This window comes from Diadema antillarum, unplaced genomic scaffold (assembly GCF_040938485.1).
Source record: "Diadema antillarum isolate AM-2024a unplaced genomic scaffold, OU_Dant_1.0 scf00000111, whole genome shotgun sequence".
Classification (NCBI taxonomy): Eukaryota; Metazoa; Echinodermata; class Echinoidea; order Diadematoida; family Diadematidae; genus Diadema; species Diadema antillarum.
The window spans coordinates 212801-233301 of NW_027271000.1; the positions used below are offsets into that span (position 1 = coordinate 212801).

The window sequence follows — 20501 nt, forward strand, 5'->3', positions numbered from 1 at the left end:
CCGCAGAGTCCAGTTGGCAAAGGGTCTGGAAACCAGACTACCGTTCCGCCGGCCCTGTTTATGTCTTTTTTAATTCAAGTCACAGACTCTGGAAACTATAAGCCCTACTCATCGTGTTCCCATACGATTACTTCACTAACTTTCAGAGCCTCCTTTCCGGTTCTCTGTCGAACTGCTAGTGAGCACGACACTTCCCACTCAATCAAAGTTTTACTTATTTCTTAACCTCTTTGACAGTTAATTGATCTGGTATGCAGATCATACTAACCGTGTTGTGTGACCACGTGTCTATAAAAGTATTAAAGATATTAACCTGTTGGTTTTTTTTTAATATTATGTTTGTATCTGACAAAAAAAAATGAATATATAGATAATAATTATAATAATGCATGTATTAGGCGAAAATTAGAATTACAATGCACACACATAATATACATATATAGATCATATTTATTACGCATGATATTCTCCTTTTTTTAAAACTTCACTTGCAGTGTATGTCCTTTATATGATTGTATTTCTGCAACTTCGCTGTTTGCGGGAAGCCTATAAATGAAATGAACACTATACTCTGCATTCAAACTTCTGGAGCTTTGGGGAAATTTTGTTTTGTTTTGTTTTGTTTTGTTTTGTTTTGTTTTGTTTTTTGGCGCTATTTGCAATGTTACTCAGATGCAACAAGTTCTGGACGTCATCATCTATATCAGACTGATATTTCCGCATCAGTGTCGTCATTGCCGTTACTACACTTCGAGACAGGCAAAAGTACAGAATGAAAGACTGAAATTTCTCCTAAATTGTCTAAAGATGGCGCTATACCATAATCTGGCTCCCAAGAGTCTTGTCGGAGAAATCGGGAACTTTACAGTCACGGTGCCGTACTGCAGCGGCATAGTCAATTCCAGCATGTTGTGACGTGTTTTGGGGCTCACACGGGTAAATAATTCCCCATAGAGACGTGTGTTAAAATTCAAAATTAAAAAAAAAAAAAAAAAATCAGTAAAATAGCTGGGAGAAATGAAATGTGTCATCTTCACTAAGCTGGATAATAAAGTCTCTTCAAATTCCATAATAAAAGCTTTCATCTTCCAACCAAAATGTAGTTTGTAGAGGAATTCATACTCAATATCTGCAGCTCTTCACTTTTATGCCACACTGCATTAATGATTTCTAATTATTTTTTTCTTCATTCATTTTGGTATCTTTGGTACGAATTTGTGAAGGGATCTTCGACATTCCATTTTATTTACAGATGTGAGCCCTCTAGCCGTATTATTCTTTGACATCCCGTCAGTAGATGACGTGCTTCCGAGGAGCAGCTGCTGCAGCTGACCAGTGTTACTAGTCCTGGTAGCCTTCGACTGAGAAACCTTAAAATAAAGGCGTGGAAAAACAGTTTGCCTGTAGTCAGATCTCGAAGTTTCATTGGCTAATCACCGATGCCAATCAAAACACATCGCAGAACCCTCAAAAATATAGAAGTATTTGATTACGTATACTAATCATAATTACTAAGGAAAACAATGTAAAAAATATAAATTATACAATTATTTTTTTCTCCAAAATTTCCCGATTAAATGTAGATCAAATCGTTGAATCTTATTTCTGAGAATGCAAAATGTTCTCGTGTGTGTGTGGGGGGGGGGGGAGGAGGGGGTAACCCCGCCATCTGATTATGTTATTATATGGATTATCGTTATCCTCAAATGAGCCCAAAGGGGAAGGGAGAGGAATTGTGCTCCGATACTCTAAATCTGTTGACAGTTAATTTTCTAGAGATGTTGACTACTCCAAAGTTTATGTCTTTTCTGAAAAAGTTATTACGAATGATATAGGCCTTTGCTTAATCTGCATCAATCCATGCGGGTCGCTATCGCAACAAATAAACAAAAGTAAGTTCTATTTTCAAATTTTGAGCCATCTTAAAAAATAAATAAAGGCCTTTATGTCATAGGAAAGGTTACCTTAGACTTCACATGGTAAATGCATTTATTGTTCATTTTTCATAAAAACTGTAACGACATATTTTCATTAAGTATTACTTGTATTTCCTTTTTTCTTTGTTCAAATGTAACTTTTTTTGAAATTGATATAATATTTGAGAAATACATATCTTTGAGAAGCCTAGTTATATTATGAATTGTGATTACAGAACTTTGTTTTCCTCTGTTTTCCTCAGAATAATGTATCAATACATTCCTAACCAAATGTTTTGTTGATGAAATGTTCATTTCCTTACAAAATGTAACATTATATTATCGTAACGAAATGGTCATTTCGTCGACGAGATAACTGATGTCGTAACGAAATACTAGTAGGTCATGTGACACTTGGCACCCCATACAAAACTACGGTCTTTGTCCATAGTTTGAACCATGTTTTCAATACTGTACCACCTTTGTGAAGTTATTCAGGCCTTTGAGTTTTTCCTGTACGATATCAATGAACAGCCATGAGAAGATAGTCCTATGATTTTCTGTAATTTGTTGACTTAATTTTTTATTATTATTTATTAGTAGTGGTATTTTTATTATCTCAAATTTTGATGTGATGTTTTTGTAATCCTGTTAATTTGACCAATAAAAACTCAATGAAAAAAAAATAACCTTCACGTATAGCTAAGAAGGTTGCAGTAACAGAGAAATTAATGCAAGAATAGCAATATAACAAAAATGTGTATTAATACATGATTCGAAGAGTTTTCCTTTTCATTTTGTTGTAAAAAAAAGAAGATAGTCCTATACATTGTCATGTAGGCCTAATCCTGATTACTTCCCTTATGTACATGATATCATGCGATGGTTAATAATATGCAATGTGTTGAGGCTCGTATAGAATGTTGCAGACAGATTCTGCAGTCAGTCAGATGCACATTTAATGTATCATGCTACTAGTATTCTATACAAACCCTTTAGGCCTGAAATGAATAGAATGCGCACTTCCGTTTTCCGTTCTCCCATTTTTATCTTTTAGTTTTGTAGAATAAAATTCAGGTTCTTGAAATGACGGTCGTCTCCTAAATTTTGTTGTTTCTTTGTCCCTACTCGATAAGATGACGTGCAATGTCACATGAATACGTAATGTAGGAATACATTGATTCATCAAGAATCCATTAGTTATGAAGATCTAATTAAGTTCATGACTGTTGCTATTATGTTTTGTCGCTCACCGATCTGTAAGACTTAATTTTCATCAATTATTTTTCCAAACCAGAGTTGATATCATCATAATAATTGTATTCATATTTTGTTGAAACTTACGTGATTCAAAGTTCCTTTGAATGCTATGTACTCATGTAAGCGGTATGTATATTACTTTGTATTGCTTTATATGGAAATAAAATCATTCTGAATTTGAATTTGCATGAGCTATTTCTTTTTCCATTTTTTTATTACTTTACCACAGCTAACATCCGCTGTTTTTCAAGACACGATATGTAGATCAATATTTCAATGGTCAGATCACTCACTCATTCTACGGAAATCATAAGAACCATATCAAATTCCATCAAAACAGAATTCTGAAAATTCCAGACCTATTTTATTACAATCTCGGAACTTTCATGTATAAACTAACAACTAATGAATTACCATCTGTTTTTATCCACATGTTCAAAAGGAATCGCTCTATCCACTGTTATCCCACTCGCCAGAGTGACGCCTATCACCTTCCCCGTACTCGCACTATTTTTGCAAAGAAAACAATTATATTTACTGGACCCAGATATTGGAATGATCTCCCTCTAGATATCACTTCTTCCTTATCTTTATTCACCTTCAAACGCAAATTAAAACAGTTATTACTTAGTGGATACACACTACCAAGCTTTTAGCAACCTTTTTATGCTCCCAGTCTTTTGCCCTTGTCCGCAGCACCAAGCTATTCAAGTTATTTCATGGTACCGATACATCTTTTAATGATATAGCATTTTTGTTTTTTCAAACACTGCGAGATTTGTATGCAGACTGGTTTGTGCGATATCTATGTGGTTCATTAGTTTCTTACTCATCGATTTTTTGTACTGGTGTAATTTTAGTTGGTCAAGACAAACATATCCGTTCTCCGTGGAAAATCATATGCCTATAAACTCGGGAACCTACAGTTTTACAAGCTTTAAAGCTTTTATGTATAGGCCCTATCATATTTCTTATACTTACTAGTGACATTTTCACACGATATGACCATGTACATTTGTTTCAAGTACAAGTGTATGATGTAGGGCACGGTCATGTTTGAATTTAAAGGGGAAATCCAGTCCAAACATAAGTTAAAGTGATTAAAAAGAGTATAATCTTTCAAGTTCAATGGTAAAAATTTCACTGAAATCGATGAAAAATAAGGAAGTTAGGAAATTTTGAAGTTTTGGTAATTTCTGCAAAACCCTTTTTGTACAGTGGGTAGTTATATGCAAATGACTGAGCTCACCATGTCACAACCTCACAAGTTTCCATTGATCGTGTATACAAAAGAAAAAGAATAACAAAAATTCAATGTTTCTGTCATTGCAGTCTGAAACATGATGTTATTCCTGGTTGAATATCTTACAGTGATCAGTTAGATATACCAGGATTTGAGTCTCGGGCATAATTGCGTTTGAATGAAAAACTGGAAATTTCACAATTTTATGTGCAAACTATACATATCGAAGTTGTGAGGGAATGACATGCTCACTTTGCCATTTGCATGCGAAATATTCACATTGACTGTTCAAGAACTGTTTCCCCCCAGAAGAGCGAAACTTCAAAATGTCATAACTTCCTTATTTTTTTATCAGATTTCGATCAAATTTATACCGTTGACCTCGTATTATTTTACTCTTTCTTATTAGACTACTAAGTAACTTATATTTGGACTGGATTTCCCCTTTAAGTATTCTGACACAGGAGATAAAAAGAGTGTACAACGTGGGGGCGCTGTGGCATGGTGGATAAGGTTTTCTAGACTCTCGACTCCCAAACGAAGGACCCGAGTTCGATCACAAGATCTCACCAAGTGCTTGTAAACGTCCTTGGACAAGATGTTTTTACCCACAATGTCCCTCTCGACCCAGGTGTATAAATGGGTGCCCAGCAAAGCGAGGGTAATAATAATGGCAGGGCCCTCGACTTGTAGAATAGTGGCAACACTGAAGAAGCTATACCCTGGATAAAGAAGACCGTATTGTTATTATAGAAGCAGTAGTATAGTAGTAGATTGTTGTTGCTGTTATTATTATTATTATTATCATTATTATCATTATTATTATTATTATTATTATTGTCATCATTATTAATATAATTACACGGTGAATGCTAAAAACGTAGTAGGATAGGACACGATCTTGGCCTTTATAGGCATAAAATTATGCAGCGGGGTGCGGGGTTGGGGTTAGTTGCACCCCATTGTCAAAGCCCTACTTGATTTTCCTTCCGGATATCACATTTTCTTGGAGTGATTTGATCAGTAAATGGAAAAGGTAGCAGCAACTGAAGAATTTGGCTTTTTCTTCTTCTTCTTCTTCTTCTTCTTCTTCTTCTTCTTCTTCTTCTCCTATTCTGTGATTTTTATTCCTCGTTATTATCCAAGGCCTATAGGCCTTCTGTTATGATAGACCTCTTCCGTAGTGTGCATTATTATTTTTGTTTTCATGTTGATGTATGTATTTCTTTCATGCTATACGGGGGGGGGGGGGGGGGGGGGGCTTCAGTATGCCTAATACTTCTAGTTGACTGATGTACTCGGTACTACTCGCGTATACATAGCAATGCACCTGACCTCATTATAGGGCCTACTAGTATTGCATCGCCAGCGCTCGGTCCCTTTCCCAGACCTTATTTATACAATTCGGAAATAGTCAATGTTTACCCCCCCCCCCCCCCCCCACCGGCCAAAAAAGAGAGAAATAATGCAGGCGCTACAATCAAATTATGGAGATCATTATATTCCTTTTTCAATTCTCAAAACGTAAAAGTTCCCTCGAAAGTTCCCTCATGGTGGAGAGGTGAGAATATCCCCTCTCATACTGTTCGGTACCCCTGTATATTTACTGTACACTTTTAATTTTTGGTACACTTTTTCCTTGACAATTAAAATACAAACAAACAAACTCGAGATCCTTATTTTTCATTCAAATTCTGAAACTGGAAAGCACTTCTTTTGTTGATTGTCTGGAATAGGGTCTTCCAATCTCCAAGAAGAATGATGACCAAATTGCTGTCCGAAAAACAACAACAAACAAGCAAACAAATAAAAACAACGATTACAACAAAAGTTTTTTTAGCATCCGCCCCAGCAGAACAACGTTGTTGGTGTACACGGCTCCCTGCTGTTGGCTTCACGCACAGACTCGACATCTCGACGGACGGAACATCGACCTTCCACTAATACTTGCGCCCATATCCATGTGTGTACAGGTACCCGCAAGCAAAGTGAGACCCGCCGGGGCGCGTTTTTTTTTAAGACGGCACAGATTGGGGTATGGCGCGTGTTAAACCTATCCGGCCGCACACACTGCTTGCGTGTACTGGACCTATTGGCGCGGCGCCCTACTACACACACACAACACACAATTCCCACCACCATGCATAACCGGACATCGACCTATGTACAAGGACACACACGACGTCGACGGTAACCTGGAGATGACTTGCTGGTGCACCACGTCCATGACTGTCATGATCCCTCATAGATTTATGCAATATTAACTGTCTGAAATACTTTCGTCGCGTGAGTGGTCCATGAACATATTCAACCACGTTAAAAGGTCAAGGTACATAACGCCATTGACAAGAGGAAAAAATCCCGGGTTGCCAGAAAATGTCATTTCAGGGCGCGGCTGCTGCAGCTGGCGACAAGCTCTCCATCGACGGCGCCGCTTAGGTGAGCGGAGTGTGTCCATCGCAACGGGCCGGTGGAAGCGCGGAGTGTACGGGCTTTGCCTTTGGCCTCGCCTTCGCGAGCATTGGGTTGTTGACCCGCCGCTCATGGGACACCATAATTGTGAAGTGTAAGTAGAATCTACTACTTACAGTAGTCTGAACACTGATACGGTAGAATCAGTCCTGGCATGTTTATAATATGTGTCCACAATGGGATTTGCGTCAAGCTTTCAGCTTTATACTACTGATCTTTATTAACCATTTTCATTTACTGCTCTCAGCCTAAACCCCGGGACGCTCCTTGTACACAGTTACATATGTATACTGTGAGAGCCCCTTGGGGCTGGTCGCAGTGACTGTCAGCCTATAAACTGTGACTGTGTGAAGGGCCTTAATTGGTTAGAGGGTTCTTGAGCCGGAGGTTCTTGTGCCTATAAACATCAGTGAGATCAAAGTGTAGGCTCTAACGTTAGATTTCGGATGTACAGGCTCCACAGCACAGGAAGGAATTTGAAGTGTTAGCTTTGCAAATTAATTTGGCCATGGCCTTCGTGGTCCTTGTAAGTTGTAGATGATAACAGTCGGATAAAAAAATGCCTCTGTTGTTATCTAAAATTTCAATGTGTAGATACCCCCCCCCCCTTTTTTTTTTTTAAAGAGACCTCTGGATAATTTCAGACTTTTGCATTTGAACAACTAAATTAGTTATCAAAATCAAGCCACTAGAAATCTACTAAATAAAAAAATCAGAATAGATAGGGATCGGGATGAGGAATAAGAATGTTTTCAAAATTTATAACAAATTGCAGTGAACAATGAATCTAGAATGATGGCATAGTGGCCCGATAGGGCCGTAAAGTGCACAATTGCCGACGTGGCTGCTGCATCATAAGATTAAGAATGCATGAGTTGGGGCTCAAGGAAGCAGAACAAAGCGAGAAAAAAGGCAGCATGCATCTTTAGGATAGATTCTACACCAGTTATGTACATGTAGTAGGTGAACTTGCTAAGCAAACCTAAAACAGTGTAGGGATTTATTTTGAACCATTTGTTATCAGTGTATCCCCCCTTTCTGTTGTGAACATGTACCACCCCTCTACACACCAATACATCAACCCACACCACATATTCACATCCACATGCATCCATGCACCCACCTATCACAGACACACCACATACACACACCTGTAGGCTGTATCTCATGACATTTTCCCGCTCTTTCACTTCTCGCCCAGTGGTCCCTGTAATACTGAAAACATGCACAAATCACCCAAGCCTACACATCATTTACATAATATATGTACAGCTGTATTATGAATATTTAGTTTTAGCCATTGTTTCCTTATTTGCATGTGTTATGTTGATTTTTCATATGAATATCTACACGTTTGTATGTTACAACCCAGATTTACATGTAAACCCATGACAAACTTATGTGAAGAATAAACTGGCTACAAGTTAGTTAGCCAGGGGACTCCTTCCAAGTAACACTTTTTGTGTGTGCTGCCGTAATCTGCTTTTGGTATATGATGAGTGCTAGAGAGCTAAGCGAACCCAAGCCCTACTCGAACAGTATTAGAAGGAATTATACTGCTACATTTCTGAAATATGTGAGCCTCCAATGTTATCAGCATTGTAATTTGTCAGTCCAAATATACACTTGTAAGTCTTGAACAGTCAATATGAATACATGCAAATGGTTAAGTGAGCATGTCATTCCATCACAACTTACCATATAGTTTGTACATAAAATTTTGAAATTTCCAGTTTTTCATTCAAACGCAATTATACCCACTTCTCAATTCCTCATATCCAACTGATCACTGATATTTGTTGTTATCAAACCAAGAATAACGTCATGTTTCAGATTTCAATGACAGAAACATTGAATTTTTGTCTTTTTTTTTTGTACATTGATGATCAAGGGACAATTGTGAGGGTACCACATGGTTAGCTCACTCATTTGCATATTCACACCCACTGTACAAGAACTGTTTTGGAGAAATTATCAAAACTTCAAAATTTCATAACTTTCTTATATTTCAGCTGATTTCAGTCAAATTTTTACTGTTGAACTCGTAAAATTGTACCTTTTTTTATCAGACTATTAAACTTACATATTTTGACTGGATTTCCCTCTTTAAGGTTTTTCACGTCAGAGTTTTGGTTTCTTTGCTGAAGGACCACAATAAATCCCACAAATCTATTGACCGATTCGGGTTCGTTGAGGGCAGCAGACATTTCATGGCACTGGGCGCAGCCATAGTGGGTGTCTCAGCCGACCCCCCCTGCTCTCCCCCACCCCGGGCAACATGTTTATCACGCACTTGTAACGAAAGTTCGCGCACTAAGCAAGCATTCGCGCACTCAGTACGAGACGCCCATTGGCTAAAGCAGTTTTTCATTCTGTGCGCGTGCTAATGTAGGGAGAGGGGTGGGGAGTGGGAAGGGGGGGTCGGCTAAGACACCGAGTAATGGCGCTGCCCATGCCAAAAATACATTGTAGCGCGTCACAGAATTGGTCAGTACTACATGTAGCTGTTGATTTGTTACATGATGTGAAATTATGAAAATTATATGGAATGCCCTTTTAAACTAAAGGACCCAGTACAGTAACAATACATGGGGATCCATTGATGGCCTAATTCAAGCTGCCTTCCAGGTTATACATTTCGTAAACCAGGAATATCACCAGAAAAAGAGATATCCTAGCTCATGGTCATAGACACGTGTACACATGGTGGTGGAATCCAGTGACAGGGAAAATATCCAGCCTATAAATTTCAAGGGTTTCACCAAAAAAATAAATAAATAAATAAAAAATGAGTGAGGAAAAAGAAATAAAAAGACATCCCCAAAACTTCAGGGGAAAAATATCAGGGTGAAAAAAAACAAAAACAAAAACAAAAACAAACAACAAAGTAGGGCCTCATGTACGCAGCATGTACGTACAACTGTGATACCACACTACATGGATGTAGTAACTTCACATTTTGGTTAGGTTTTGCATAAGTATTTTACCTGTTTCGTTTCTTTGAATAGAATAACCCGCACCCCCACCCCCTCCAGGAAAAAAAAAGATAAATAAATAAAGATGAAAAATACCACACTGCATGTGTACTCAAACTCCTTATCAAAATTGTGCGCAGTCTATTAAAATGTTCAAAAAGAGCAGTAAAAGGTCAATTGGAAGAGGGGAGTACTACAACTACAACTTATGGAGTTCTGTTCCTGCCTTGTAACTCCATCAAATCTTTGATAATTTTCCTTCTTTTTTCTTGGGGGAAGGGGTCCTTGAGTTAAATAACAACATCAGCCCGTCTTCAACAGATTAAGTAAAATGATAACATTTACTAATTTGGTTTACACCAAAACTGTTTTTATACCGACTACATTAAAAAAAAAAAAACCCCATAGATTCAAGAAGAAGTCATTCTCTTGGCTGTTATGTAATTAAACTAGTTCAAATGATTAATTGTTGGTTGATTTTACAATGATAACTATGTCAAAGCAAAGAGGGATCCTAGCCGCAAAATTATTTATTTAAAAAATATTTTTTTTTTCCATAAACTTTATGATGGAGGAGTTGTAGTGTGGATATTTTCTTCACTTCTCTGAAATCGAAGGGCCATACTGCGTAGTATCACAGAAAAGGAATAGGAAGTTGTACTTTTTAATGGCTCTCCAAATTTTTTGATGTAAATATGTACGTACACATGTAGTACTCAATCAAACTGGGATGATGTACTATGTAAGTACATCATTCATATCACAGTATAAACAGTCGACACATCTCAAAGGGAGGATTAAAATCAATTTGTCTTCCTGATCCTTGTAATGACACCTTGAAACAAGCAGAAATAAGAGAGAGAGAGAGAGTGAGAAGGGAGAAAACAGAAACTGTCAGTACTAAATAAGCTCTATTGCCCTCAAGAGGCCTGGCAATGATGCTAGCTATCCCCTAGGTCTTGGCTGCTGGCAAATTACACCAAGGTTTCCCTTTTTCTTGTGATCCACCTTCCCAGCAAGTAGCTGGCATTTTGCCACCAAGTACATTGTGCCTGACAAATATGATTATCTCAAGGTATGAGCCCTTTCAGATGGACGAAAAACTTGTTTGTAAACAGGGTTAAACATTTCATTAGGGCTTCTACCAACCTTTAGTAACTTTGTTGGTGAGCTTTTGTCCACTCTAGTGGACTTCCTCTGGCTAGGTGGTTTATATATACACCTTTTCCCTTGCACTGGCTGCTTGTTTCCTAATCCTTAGACCGAATTCAGTGATAAAATGTACCCGATTGCCTATTGAGTGTGGGCTGATGAAATCAGATACAGGAATGGACAAAAGCTTGGCAACAGAATTATGAAAAGTTGGTAGAAGCCTTGACCTCCTGTTGTATAATCATCCCAGAATGATCAAAAGTTTTTCTTTTTCTTTTTTTTTTTTTTCTTTTTTTGGTTTTTGGTTTTTTGGTTTTTTGTTTGTTTTTTACATTTCATGCTAATTGAGTAGCCTATTTCCTCTGTTGTAAGGGTCATTCAGATTTAAACTCTCCAAAAATGACAGTTTGAAAGAATTAATGTTGTTGAAACATGATTTAAAAAATAATCCTTGTCTTTGAACACATGGAATATTCACTTACTTGCACCACTGACAGTTGGCAACATAATGCATAATATTAAAATCAGTTCATCTGATATTGTTTTTTTTTAACCTTGACTATATAGTCTTGCACACAGTCTGCATGAATATGAATGAACAATTTACCTAACTGTACTACAATGTATAAAGTTTAGGATGAGGATGCTAGGATCAGCACTGTTTTTTGTTGATCAAGGCATTAGTAGTTTGGAGTTTTTGAGTGCTTTGTTTGCAGCCAAGTTCTATCTACTCTATAGGAAGGCCCTCAAGATTTTTTTCCCCAGATTTTTTTTTTTTTTTAAACAACAGAGCAGCAAAGAAAAAAAAAGTTGTGTGTGTGTGTGTGGTATTACTTGTAGATCTGAAATATTTCACTCCTCAATCCACAGTGTGTTTCACATCACAATTACACCAAGTTTGTAGGAGTTTGTAATGTGCTTTTTAATTGGTTGTCCTTAAATAGTCCTTGATTCTGGGTGAGCATTGCAGTGAGAATGGTTTGGCTGCAAATGGTTGACATATTAGTAAGCAGATTTTGAATACATCATGTAGAACTCTTTTTCATTGTTTTTGCAGATCATGCTGTGTTCAGTACGAACAGTAAGCTAGTGAATTATTTCCATTTCTTTAATAACTTGTGTGTTTCAGTAGTGGCACAATCTACTTGTATTGGGCCATCATAGCTTTTTAACACAAGAGTTTTTATTCACATAGCAGGTGCGGATCCAGGAATTCTGTAAAGAGGGGGCGCCTTTTCAAAATTAGCACGCACCCCCCCCCCCCCATTTTACCAGAAGTAAAGGGGGGTGTCCTGGTGCACTCCCCCTGGATCCACCACTGCATAGGTTTGTTTGTCCTGCAAATCCTGCACAATAACTTTCAAGGAATTGATCACACATCAGTGAACTGCATGCAAAGTGGCACAATGTCTGAAGTTGCTACTGATGTTGTAGCTTGTCATCAGAGACTCCAACCCCAAGCACCTTCTGATCTGGAGATTCTCCCGCCCGAAACCCCTAGCAAACGGGAGACTCCAAGTTGATGTGTGCAAAGCGCGAAGTTCGTAGGGTTCTAGATGTTCTCTGGTGCTATCTAAGGCTTATTTTTTCAACATAAGATAGCAAAAAGTAAGAAATCCTTTTCACCGGGAGACACAGAGCCAGGGCGGGAGAAATCAAATCTCCAGCGGGAGAACGGGAGATTTTGCAAAAATGGGTTTTCGGCGGGAGATCTCCCGTCGAAAACGGGAGAGTTGGAGTCTCTGTGTCATAGCAGTCATATCCAGAATGCATTGCAATTTGCGATGCAACACCAGGAAATTCATTCCCTGTACAGTAGCCATCAGTATTAGAAAATTAATGAAGAGTTTTATTGCAAAACAAGCTAACTACATTGTACATGTATGTATTCTTGTTAAGTTGAGGTATTTGTGATTAAAGCTTCTAAAAACAAATAATGAGAAAATACAGGATATTTTTTATCATTACTTCTAGGATATATTCCTTGTCATGTCACAATTGAGGTTAATACTGGAAAGGTTTCATTGCTTTATCTGATGATGTACGTAATTCTTTGAAATGTTTAAAGATGACACTTAGCTCATTTTGAAATAAAACTCCTCAAATGTACAAGATGCGAGATCTAAAGCTTTATGAAATAGAACACTAATCACTGAGTACCTGCCATCAACCATGCCTGCACTCAGACTGATGATATAGAGACAAGTGACTGTCTTATTTCAAACACTGAGGGAAGGTGTTGTTTTGAGATCCTCTGATCCCAAAAGGAAAAGAGCATATCTGGGCAATAATACAGGAAACAGTCTGAACTCTCACAGGGAAATGACCTCGTTTCTTTAGAAAAAGGTTTAGAGGCCTGCCACCTTCTTCTTGGGTACAGGATCACATTACAGGTGGCAAGGATGAACAGTACCGGTACCTACTGTAACTATTACACACCTAAATGCTGAGAATTTATCAGCATTCTTTGTTCGTTGAATATCTTTCTGTTGTCGTTGATGTTATCATTTCATTACTACACTGTTATCACTACCATTTTTCTGTTTTGCTGATGCTGCTTTAAGTGATGATAAAAAATGACCTTTTTTTACTGTCATTGTCAGAAGCATCTCTTTTAGTGGTAAAAATAACTTGAATTTTGTACTTCTTACAATGACTGGCATTGCCTATGCGCACTATTGTCTGCATTATATGCAGTTGCATTGTCTACACATACTGTACACACTGCATATTTGGCGAGTCAGGTGCTATTCTCCAATTTAAAAACACAGCATGAAAATTCTATTAACTCCGATTCTCGACACAATTGTAACATGCACGCATGCATTTTTCTGTTCATTACTGTACTCCAAGATCAAGACCAAGATCAAGAAATGATCCAGTAATATTTCTGTAACTTTGACAAATTTCATAAATCCATGCAGTTCTGCAAGGGACATCTTTACTATGAAACTCAATCGAAAAACTAAAATACCCTGTCAGCCTCATTCCACTGATAACAAATTCCCAGCATTTAATCTTCAACAAAATCACCTTGACAGTGAACTGTGGTGTAGTGCTGTTTAATATAGCAAACACGCGTCTAATTCTTTTTTTGTAAATTGTGACCTCCTAACAATTTCAGGAGCGCTTAAAATCACAATCATGGAGCACAGCAATCCAGGAAGAAACATGCTTGTCGTGTCACATTCATGTCGGGATCAGATTCTGATATTTTCATGATTCTTTTTAGAATTTACAAATAGCATCTGACTCGAGATTTGCAGAAATAAAAAAAAAAAAGTAACCTAGGAGAGAAATAGATCTTTTAAATATTCATGAGCTAGTTGAGATATAATGATCCTGTTTGCATATGTAGCAAAGGGTTTTGGCATTGGCAGAAATATCACAAGTGGTTTACCGGACATTGGAATATAATTGACCTCCTTGATGCTTGTGTGTTTTTCTTTCAGGTCACATACAATGTATGGATCTTTGGACTTCCTTGAAACACAAAGTGGATTGTTTTCCCAGTGACAAGAAGAGTTCGTTGACCTGGGACTTCTGCAGAGATGTGGTGACCTGCACACAGATAAAATATGTGTGCTGTTGGAGCGGGTAACTCTATTTTTACGACAGGGGAAAGGAAGAGAAAGAAGGAGGCTCAGACAGCACTGATCGGCAGTGACTCAGTGAGAAATGACGGCAAGACCTCAGGGAGAACCCAGGGCTTCTTGAGGCCCACCAGGTGTAATGCTGGATGTGGGGATCAACTAGTGTACAGTAGGAGCTCATGCCCCTAGGTGTTGGGGATAGGATGTGATTGTCTGCTGCAAATCTTTCTGCTGCATTAAACACACGCTCACCAAAGAAATCCTACGGTATTCACGATGAGATTATAGCTGCATTGCAAACATGTTCATGCAAAATATGCAGCTGTCTATATAATTATACTTTTCTTCATTTTCTTGTGAGCACTAAAATTTGATTGGAACTATGGGCTACTTTGATTGCATAGATAGGTTGCTGGTGAGCTTCTTTTCGAGATATGGCAAGCTAATAGGTCGACATCCTCTGCCCTTCCTGCTGGGATCAATCCTGGTAGCACTTGGCCTTGGGACGGGGCTGATGTTCATTCGTCTTGAAACAGACGTGATGTACCTGTTCACCCCTCAGGAGAGCCAGGCACGAGTTGAGAGCGACATCATATATGACATTTTTCCTGTGGACTACGAGGCGTATTTGCCAAATCGCGGAAAAGGCGTGACTGATCTGGGCTCTAACGTAATCGTCAAGCCGAAGGTTGGTGATAATGTTCTGACCGAGGCTGTCATCGCTGAAATATTGCGCTTTGACGCCGGTGTACAAGATGTCACTGTGCAAGATTGGAATGATACCGAATGCAGATACGACTGTTTATGTGCAATGTGGGAAGGGTCGTGTCTGGTCAACCCAGTGCTCCAAGCGTATGATTTTAATGCAAGTCGGGTGTCCAGCATCAATTTGACGCATCCCTTCCATCATTTATCGGAGAGGAGCGTTACGTTTGTTGGTGCTTCTCTTGGAGAGGTTACGATGAAAGATGGAGAAAACTCGACGGTAGCCACTGCGGGACTCCTGTCCTTGTCGTATCACCTGAAGTCCACTTCTAAATTCCAGTCCCTCGGTAGGAGATGGGAGAAGGAGTTTCTCAAGTACGCTGATGGATTCCAATCCGACCATGTTGCTCTCTCATACATCGTGTCACACACGCTGGAAAGGGAAATCACAAATCTGACCCTCACCGTGTTGCCCTTCTTCGCCGTGACGTGCGTTCTCCTGGTGACTTTCGCGGTGGCCTCGTGCCTGGTGGCAGACTGGGTTTTGGGCAAGGCCATCCTCGGTTGCTTGGGATTCATCTCAGCCTTGCTGGCCATCGCAGCCTCATCAGGGCTCTTGTGCTTCCTTGGGTTCCACTTCAACATTGTGGCAGCATCCATGCCCTTTCTCATCATTGGTAAGTCATTGAACCATTGAGTCCTGTGGTAATTTAACTATGAAAAAAAAAAATCTTCTTAACTTTAGATTGGCACCTCTTAATATTAATTACTGTATATTATCTGATTTTTGTATAAAGATTAGATGGACCCTGTTAGAGTCATTAAATCTGCACAAAATCAGGAGAAATGATTGAAAAATTGTCAATTTGTCAGGTATGCTACAAGCAATGCGAAGGAATCAGCTTTCATACTATGCTAGATAAACAACTTGAAGACCAAACTTTGAATTGTTTTTGTGTAATGTTATCAGAAGTTCATATTTGTTGCAGCATAGATTTTGCATCGACATAACAATATGCAGAACTTGATTTTGCATGGGATGTATTTTTTGTCAATAGATGTGAAAGATATTTTATGATTTACACATTAATGCGCTAGGATAAGGGAGAGACTAAATTCCCTAAATTCATACTTTTCCAAACACCCTTGTTTTGCAGCAGACTGTGCAGATTTAAGCATGTAAATTTGGTGAGCAGAAGAACGGAACAAACTGTAAACACGCAAAATATTAGGCAAATGTCACACCTTAGTCTGTCATAATGGTTCCCACAGGTTTTGATTCAAACTTTATTTTAATGGGTTGAAAGAGACACAAATTGTTGTTCCTAGCTGGACCTTTGAATAGCTTTAATGTTTATTTGTTTGTTTGTATGCACATCTTTGTGGCCATATATACAGTTGTCTGAGATGATCACAGGAAGGGAAACAGTTGCATCTAATTTTCTTCCCGTATACATGTACACTGCAGGCAGATTCAGATTTTAGTCCCTTTCAGCATGGACATCTGTGTGGGTTTTTTTTTAAATATGTGTGTGTGTGGTTTACCATGGTTTTTGAGGTGGCCATAGATATATGAGAGGTAAACTTTTAGTGTCTGTCTTTTCATGGATATATTTTTCTTGTGTCTTTCCACTTGTCCTGTGTAGGGATTGGCATTGATGATATGTTCATCATGCTTGCAGCATGGCGCAAGACCAATCCAAGAAGCACAGTGGAAGAGCGCATGGGAAAGGCATATTCTGAAGCAGCCGTCTCCATCACCATCACCAGCATCACAGACGCTCTGGCTTTTGGGATAGGAGCGATCACCCCACTACCGGCCGTCCGCATCTTCTGTCTCTTCACCGGTGTGACGGTGGTGTTTGATTATCTCTTCCAAGTCACGTTCTTTGGCGCCTGCATGGTGTACAGTGGGAGACGAGAAGAAGCAGGGCGTCACTGCATCACGATGCTGAAGGTGGTACCCCGAGATGAGGCCAAGTCCAAGTTCTACAAACTGTTCTGTGCAGGTGGGCTGTCAAAGCAGGATCAAGGACTGGACCTGAAGCAGTCCTGCGAAACGGCCCTCATGACCTTTTTCAAGGAGCACTACGGCCCTGCGCTCATGACCACACCCGCCAAGATCCTGGCACTTTTCCTCTTTTGTGTTTATATTGGAGGAGCAGCATACGGATGCTTTTTTGTTACTGAGGGACTGGAAATGAAATCACTCGCTGGAGATGGTTCTGTAGCTCACCAGTACTTTGACACGTTGGCAAAAGACTTTTCGCAGTATGGCCCTGCAGTGTCCGTTGCAATTCTGGATCAGCTCAACTACAGTAGTCCAAAGGTACAAGAAGATGTGGAGCGTATTGTTCAGGATTTTGAAAGCAGCATGTACATTCACTCTTCAGACTGTACAGAGTTCTGGCTAAGAGACTACTTAAAATTTCTTGATATGGCAAACATTCCAGAAAAATCCAGGACAGAATATTTTATGACATTACTTGTTGATTTTTTTCTCAGAATGCCTGCGTTTTCCAGATATTCTCAGGATATCGTATTTCAGGAGGGATCCAATCAAACTATCATAGAAGCATCAAGATTCATGCTGCTGGGTGATAGTTTGATCACAACAACACAGCAGATGGATATGATGGCTGATGTGAGAAAAAGAGTTAAGGACAACGAAATGAATATGACAGTGTTCTCACCAATGTTCATAATTTATGAGCAGTTTGTCATCGTCAGGCCCTTGACACTTCAGAATCTTTCCATCGCCTTAGGGAGCATGTTCCTGGTTGCCCTCTTGCTCATCCCGCATCCGTTCTGTGCTGTCATGGTAACAGCTTGCATCGTCTCCATCCAGGTGGGTATCTTCGGCTACATGTCGCTCTGGGACGTTCCTCTGGATGGCATTTCCATGATCAACATCATCCTCTGCATCGGATTCAGCGTCGATTTCTCCGCCCACATCACTTACTCTTTCCTCTGCGACCACGAGGCTCAGCACAGAGACTGCCAACGGAAGATGACGGCAGCCGAGAGACATTCGGTGATGGCGCTCTACTCCCTCGGCATGCCCATCATGCAGGGGGCGTTGTCAACCATACTGGCTATTCTGGCCCTCTACTGGTCGCCAAGCTACATCTTCCGAGCTTTCTTCAAGATCATGTTCATGGTGATGGTCTTCGGGATGCTGCACAGTTTGGTCTTTCTACCAGTCCTGCTCTCCTCCCTTGGATGTTGCTTCAAGATGACGGCCCCTCCCTCCAGCGGTTCTCCGTACGAGATGAAAGAGGATGTTGCTCAGAAGAAGAACCAAGAATCAGGTAAGGTGGAATTGGCCTTTATGGATGATGGAACAGTGTTGCGTGTCTACCCGACCTTTGATGGCCGTGTCACGGTGCTGTAACTTCTGCACTTCACTTGTCAAACTTTGCACCCGACGCTCCTTCCATCAACTGACTTCAATTAACGTCATGCATGAACTGTTTTCCCATCCACCTAACGTCTCAAAAGTGGGCATAAGTAGACTCATCCATGTGAACATCATACAAAGTTGTACACCCATTCTTTCCATATGTATACTTCCTTGTGGCTGTCATATGTGTGCCATAGTGTAATATTTTCTGTGCAATCCATATGGTAATGCTGTGTACGCCTCTGTATACAAAGTGTAGCAGGGCCTGTGCTTGTGCGACAAATGTGTAGGTACATCATAGTTGTTAGTACATCATGTATAGTACCTCTGTATAGCAGTTGCGTGGGTGCGATGAATGTGTAGATAGTTTTTAATTAATTTGTTCACCTCTATATTTAACACAGGTGCTGTGAAATTCGTTTTATTTCCAAAACATTTTGAGTTCAGTGATTGGTCAAACTTTCAAACACTAAAAGGAACAGTGGAAGAAATTATGAAGACTATAGTGAATCGTTTTCTTCTGGCAGGTGTATGTATTTCTGACCTGATCCATTTTGATGAACATGTAGTTGGATTGTTGTCATTATCTGCATTATTATATCCATTTTTGGGGCAGTATATTTCTGTACAGACTTTGGGTTCTGTATGCCGTCCACTGTATAATCACATGTGAGCCTTGATTTTTATACTGTTGTACAGCAGCCAGATCATGCTTTTTATACAGCCATATAGTGTGGCTCTCGGAGAGGCCTCAAAAAGTTGAATAGTTAACAAATATGCCATGAACTGAGCTACATGTAGGCTCAATGTTTACATTGGATTCCGAGGAAGCAGAAATAGTACACTTTCTGTCACTGAGAAATCCATTATGCCACAAGTGGCCCAAAACAGTGCATGGTATATGTGTTTCAGGACCGGCGGAGCATTTTCAAAAGGGGGGGGGGGGGGGGCACTTTCGGGTTTCATGAGCTAACAAGCAGAAAAAAAAAAGGTCCTCAGCTCATCTCTCCCCTTCCATTTCCGGGTTTCTTCAGCTGACAAAGGTCTTCAGCCCATTTTTTTTCTTCCACTTCCGGGGTTTCTTCAGCTGACCAAAAAAAAGGGTCGTCAGCAGAAAAAACATACCCTTACCGCGCTCACACTTCAAGATCTATCTATTTCTTTTTAGTGCCACTCTTACGTGTTTCCGGGTTAATAAAAGTGTGTGGGGGGGGGGGGGGTGGGCAAAGTGATGACACCTTATGTATTCCTTTGTAAGGTTCACAAAAAGCCCCCTGCCACCCCCCCCCCCTTTCGCCGGCCATGTTTTTTATATCGAACACTTTATCCTGATGATGAATATTCATGAAATACTTTTTTTCGGATAAAAATGTTCCTTATAAAGTATTAAAGAGTATTGCGGTGACAGACAATTAATGTATTGCGGTGATTTACAGTATACAGCACCATGTTGCACTGTACCAGAAGTTTGCATTCGAAGAATGCTCAAATATGTAAAATGCACAATGTTTTAGTTCAAAGAGATTATTATTTTTTGGCTGGACACCTGTATTGAAGTGCTGTAAAAGTGGTTTCTTTCGCGTACAGAAACTTTCGCAGTTTCCATCGGTGCCAACTTTTTCGCGTGGGTTTAAATTCGCGGTCGGTAATGATAGCATTGTAACAGGTGACGAGTTCAAAACATTTTCGCGTGATGTTAAATTCGTGGTTCAACCTCAAAGCGCGAAAAGCGTGAAAATAAAACCACCATGAAAGAAACCACTTTTACAGTACCGGTACCGT

The 20501-nt window shown here is 39.5% G+C and overlaps 1 protein-coding gene across 1 annotated transcript; it reads left to right on the forward strand.

The window, feature by feature from the left end:
* Positions 1 to 14494: 14494 nt before the first annotated feature.
* LOC139719458 (patched domain-containing protein 3-like) lies at positions 14495 to 19197 on the forward strand. Its single transcript, XM_071630872.1, has 2 exons — positions 14495 to 15993; positions 16963 to 19197. The coding sequence occupies exons 1-2, from the start codon at positions 14994 to 14996 to the stop codon at positions 18708 to 18710; spliced, it is 2748 nt and encodes a 915-aa protein (XP_071486973.1). The 5' UTR covers positions 14495 to 14993; the 3' UTR covers positions 18711 to 19197.
* Positions 19198 to 20501: the final 1304 nt, after the last annotated feature.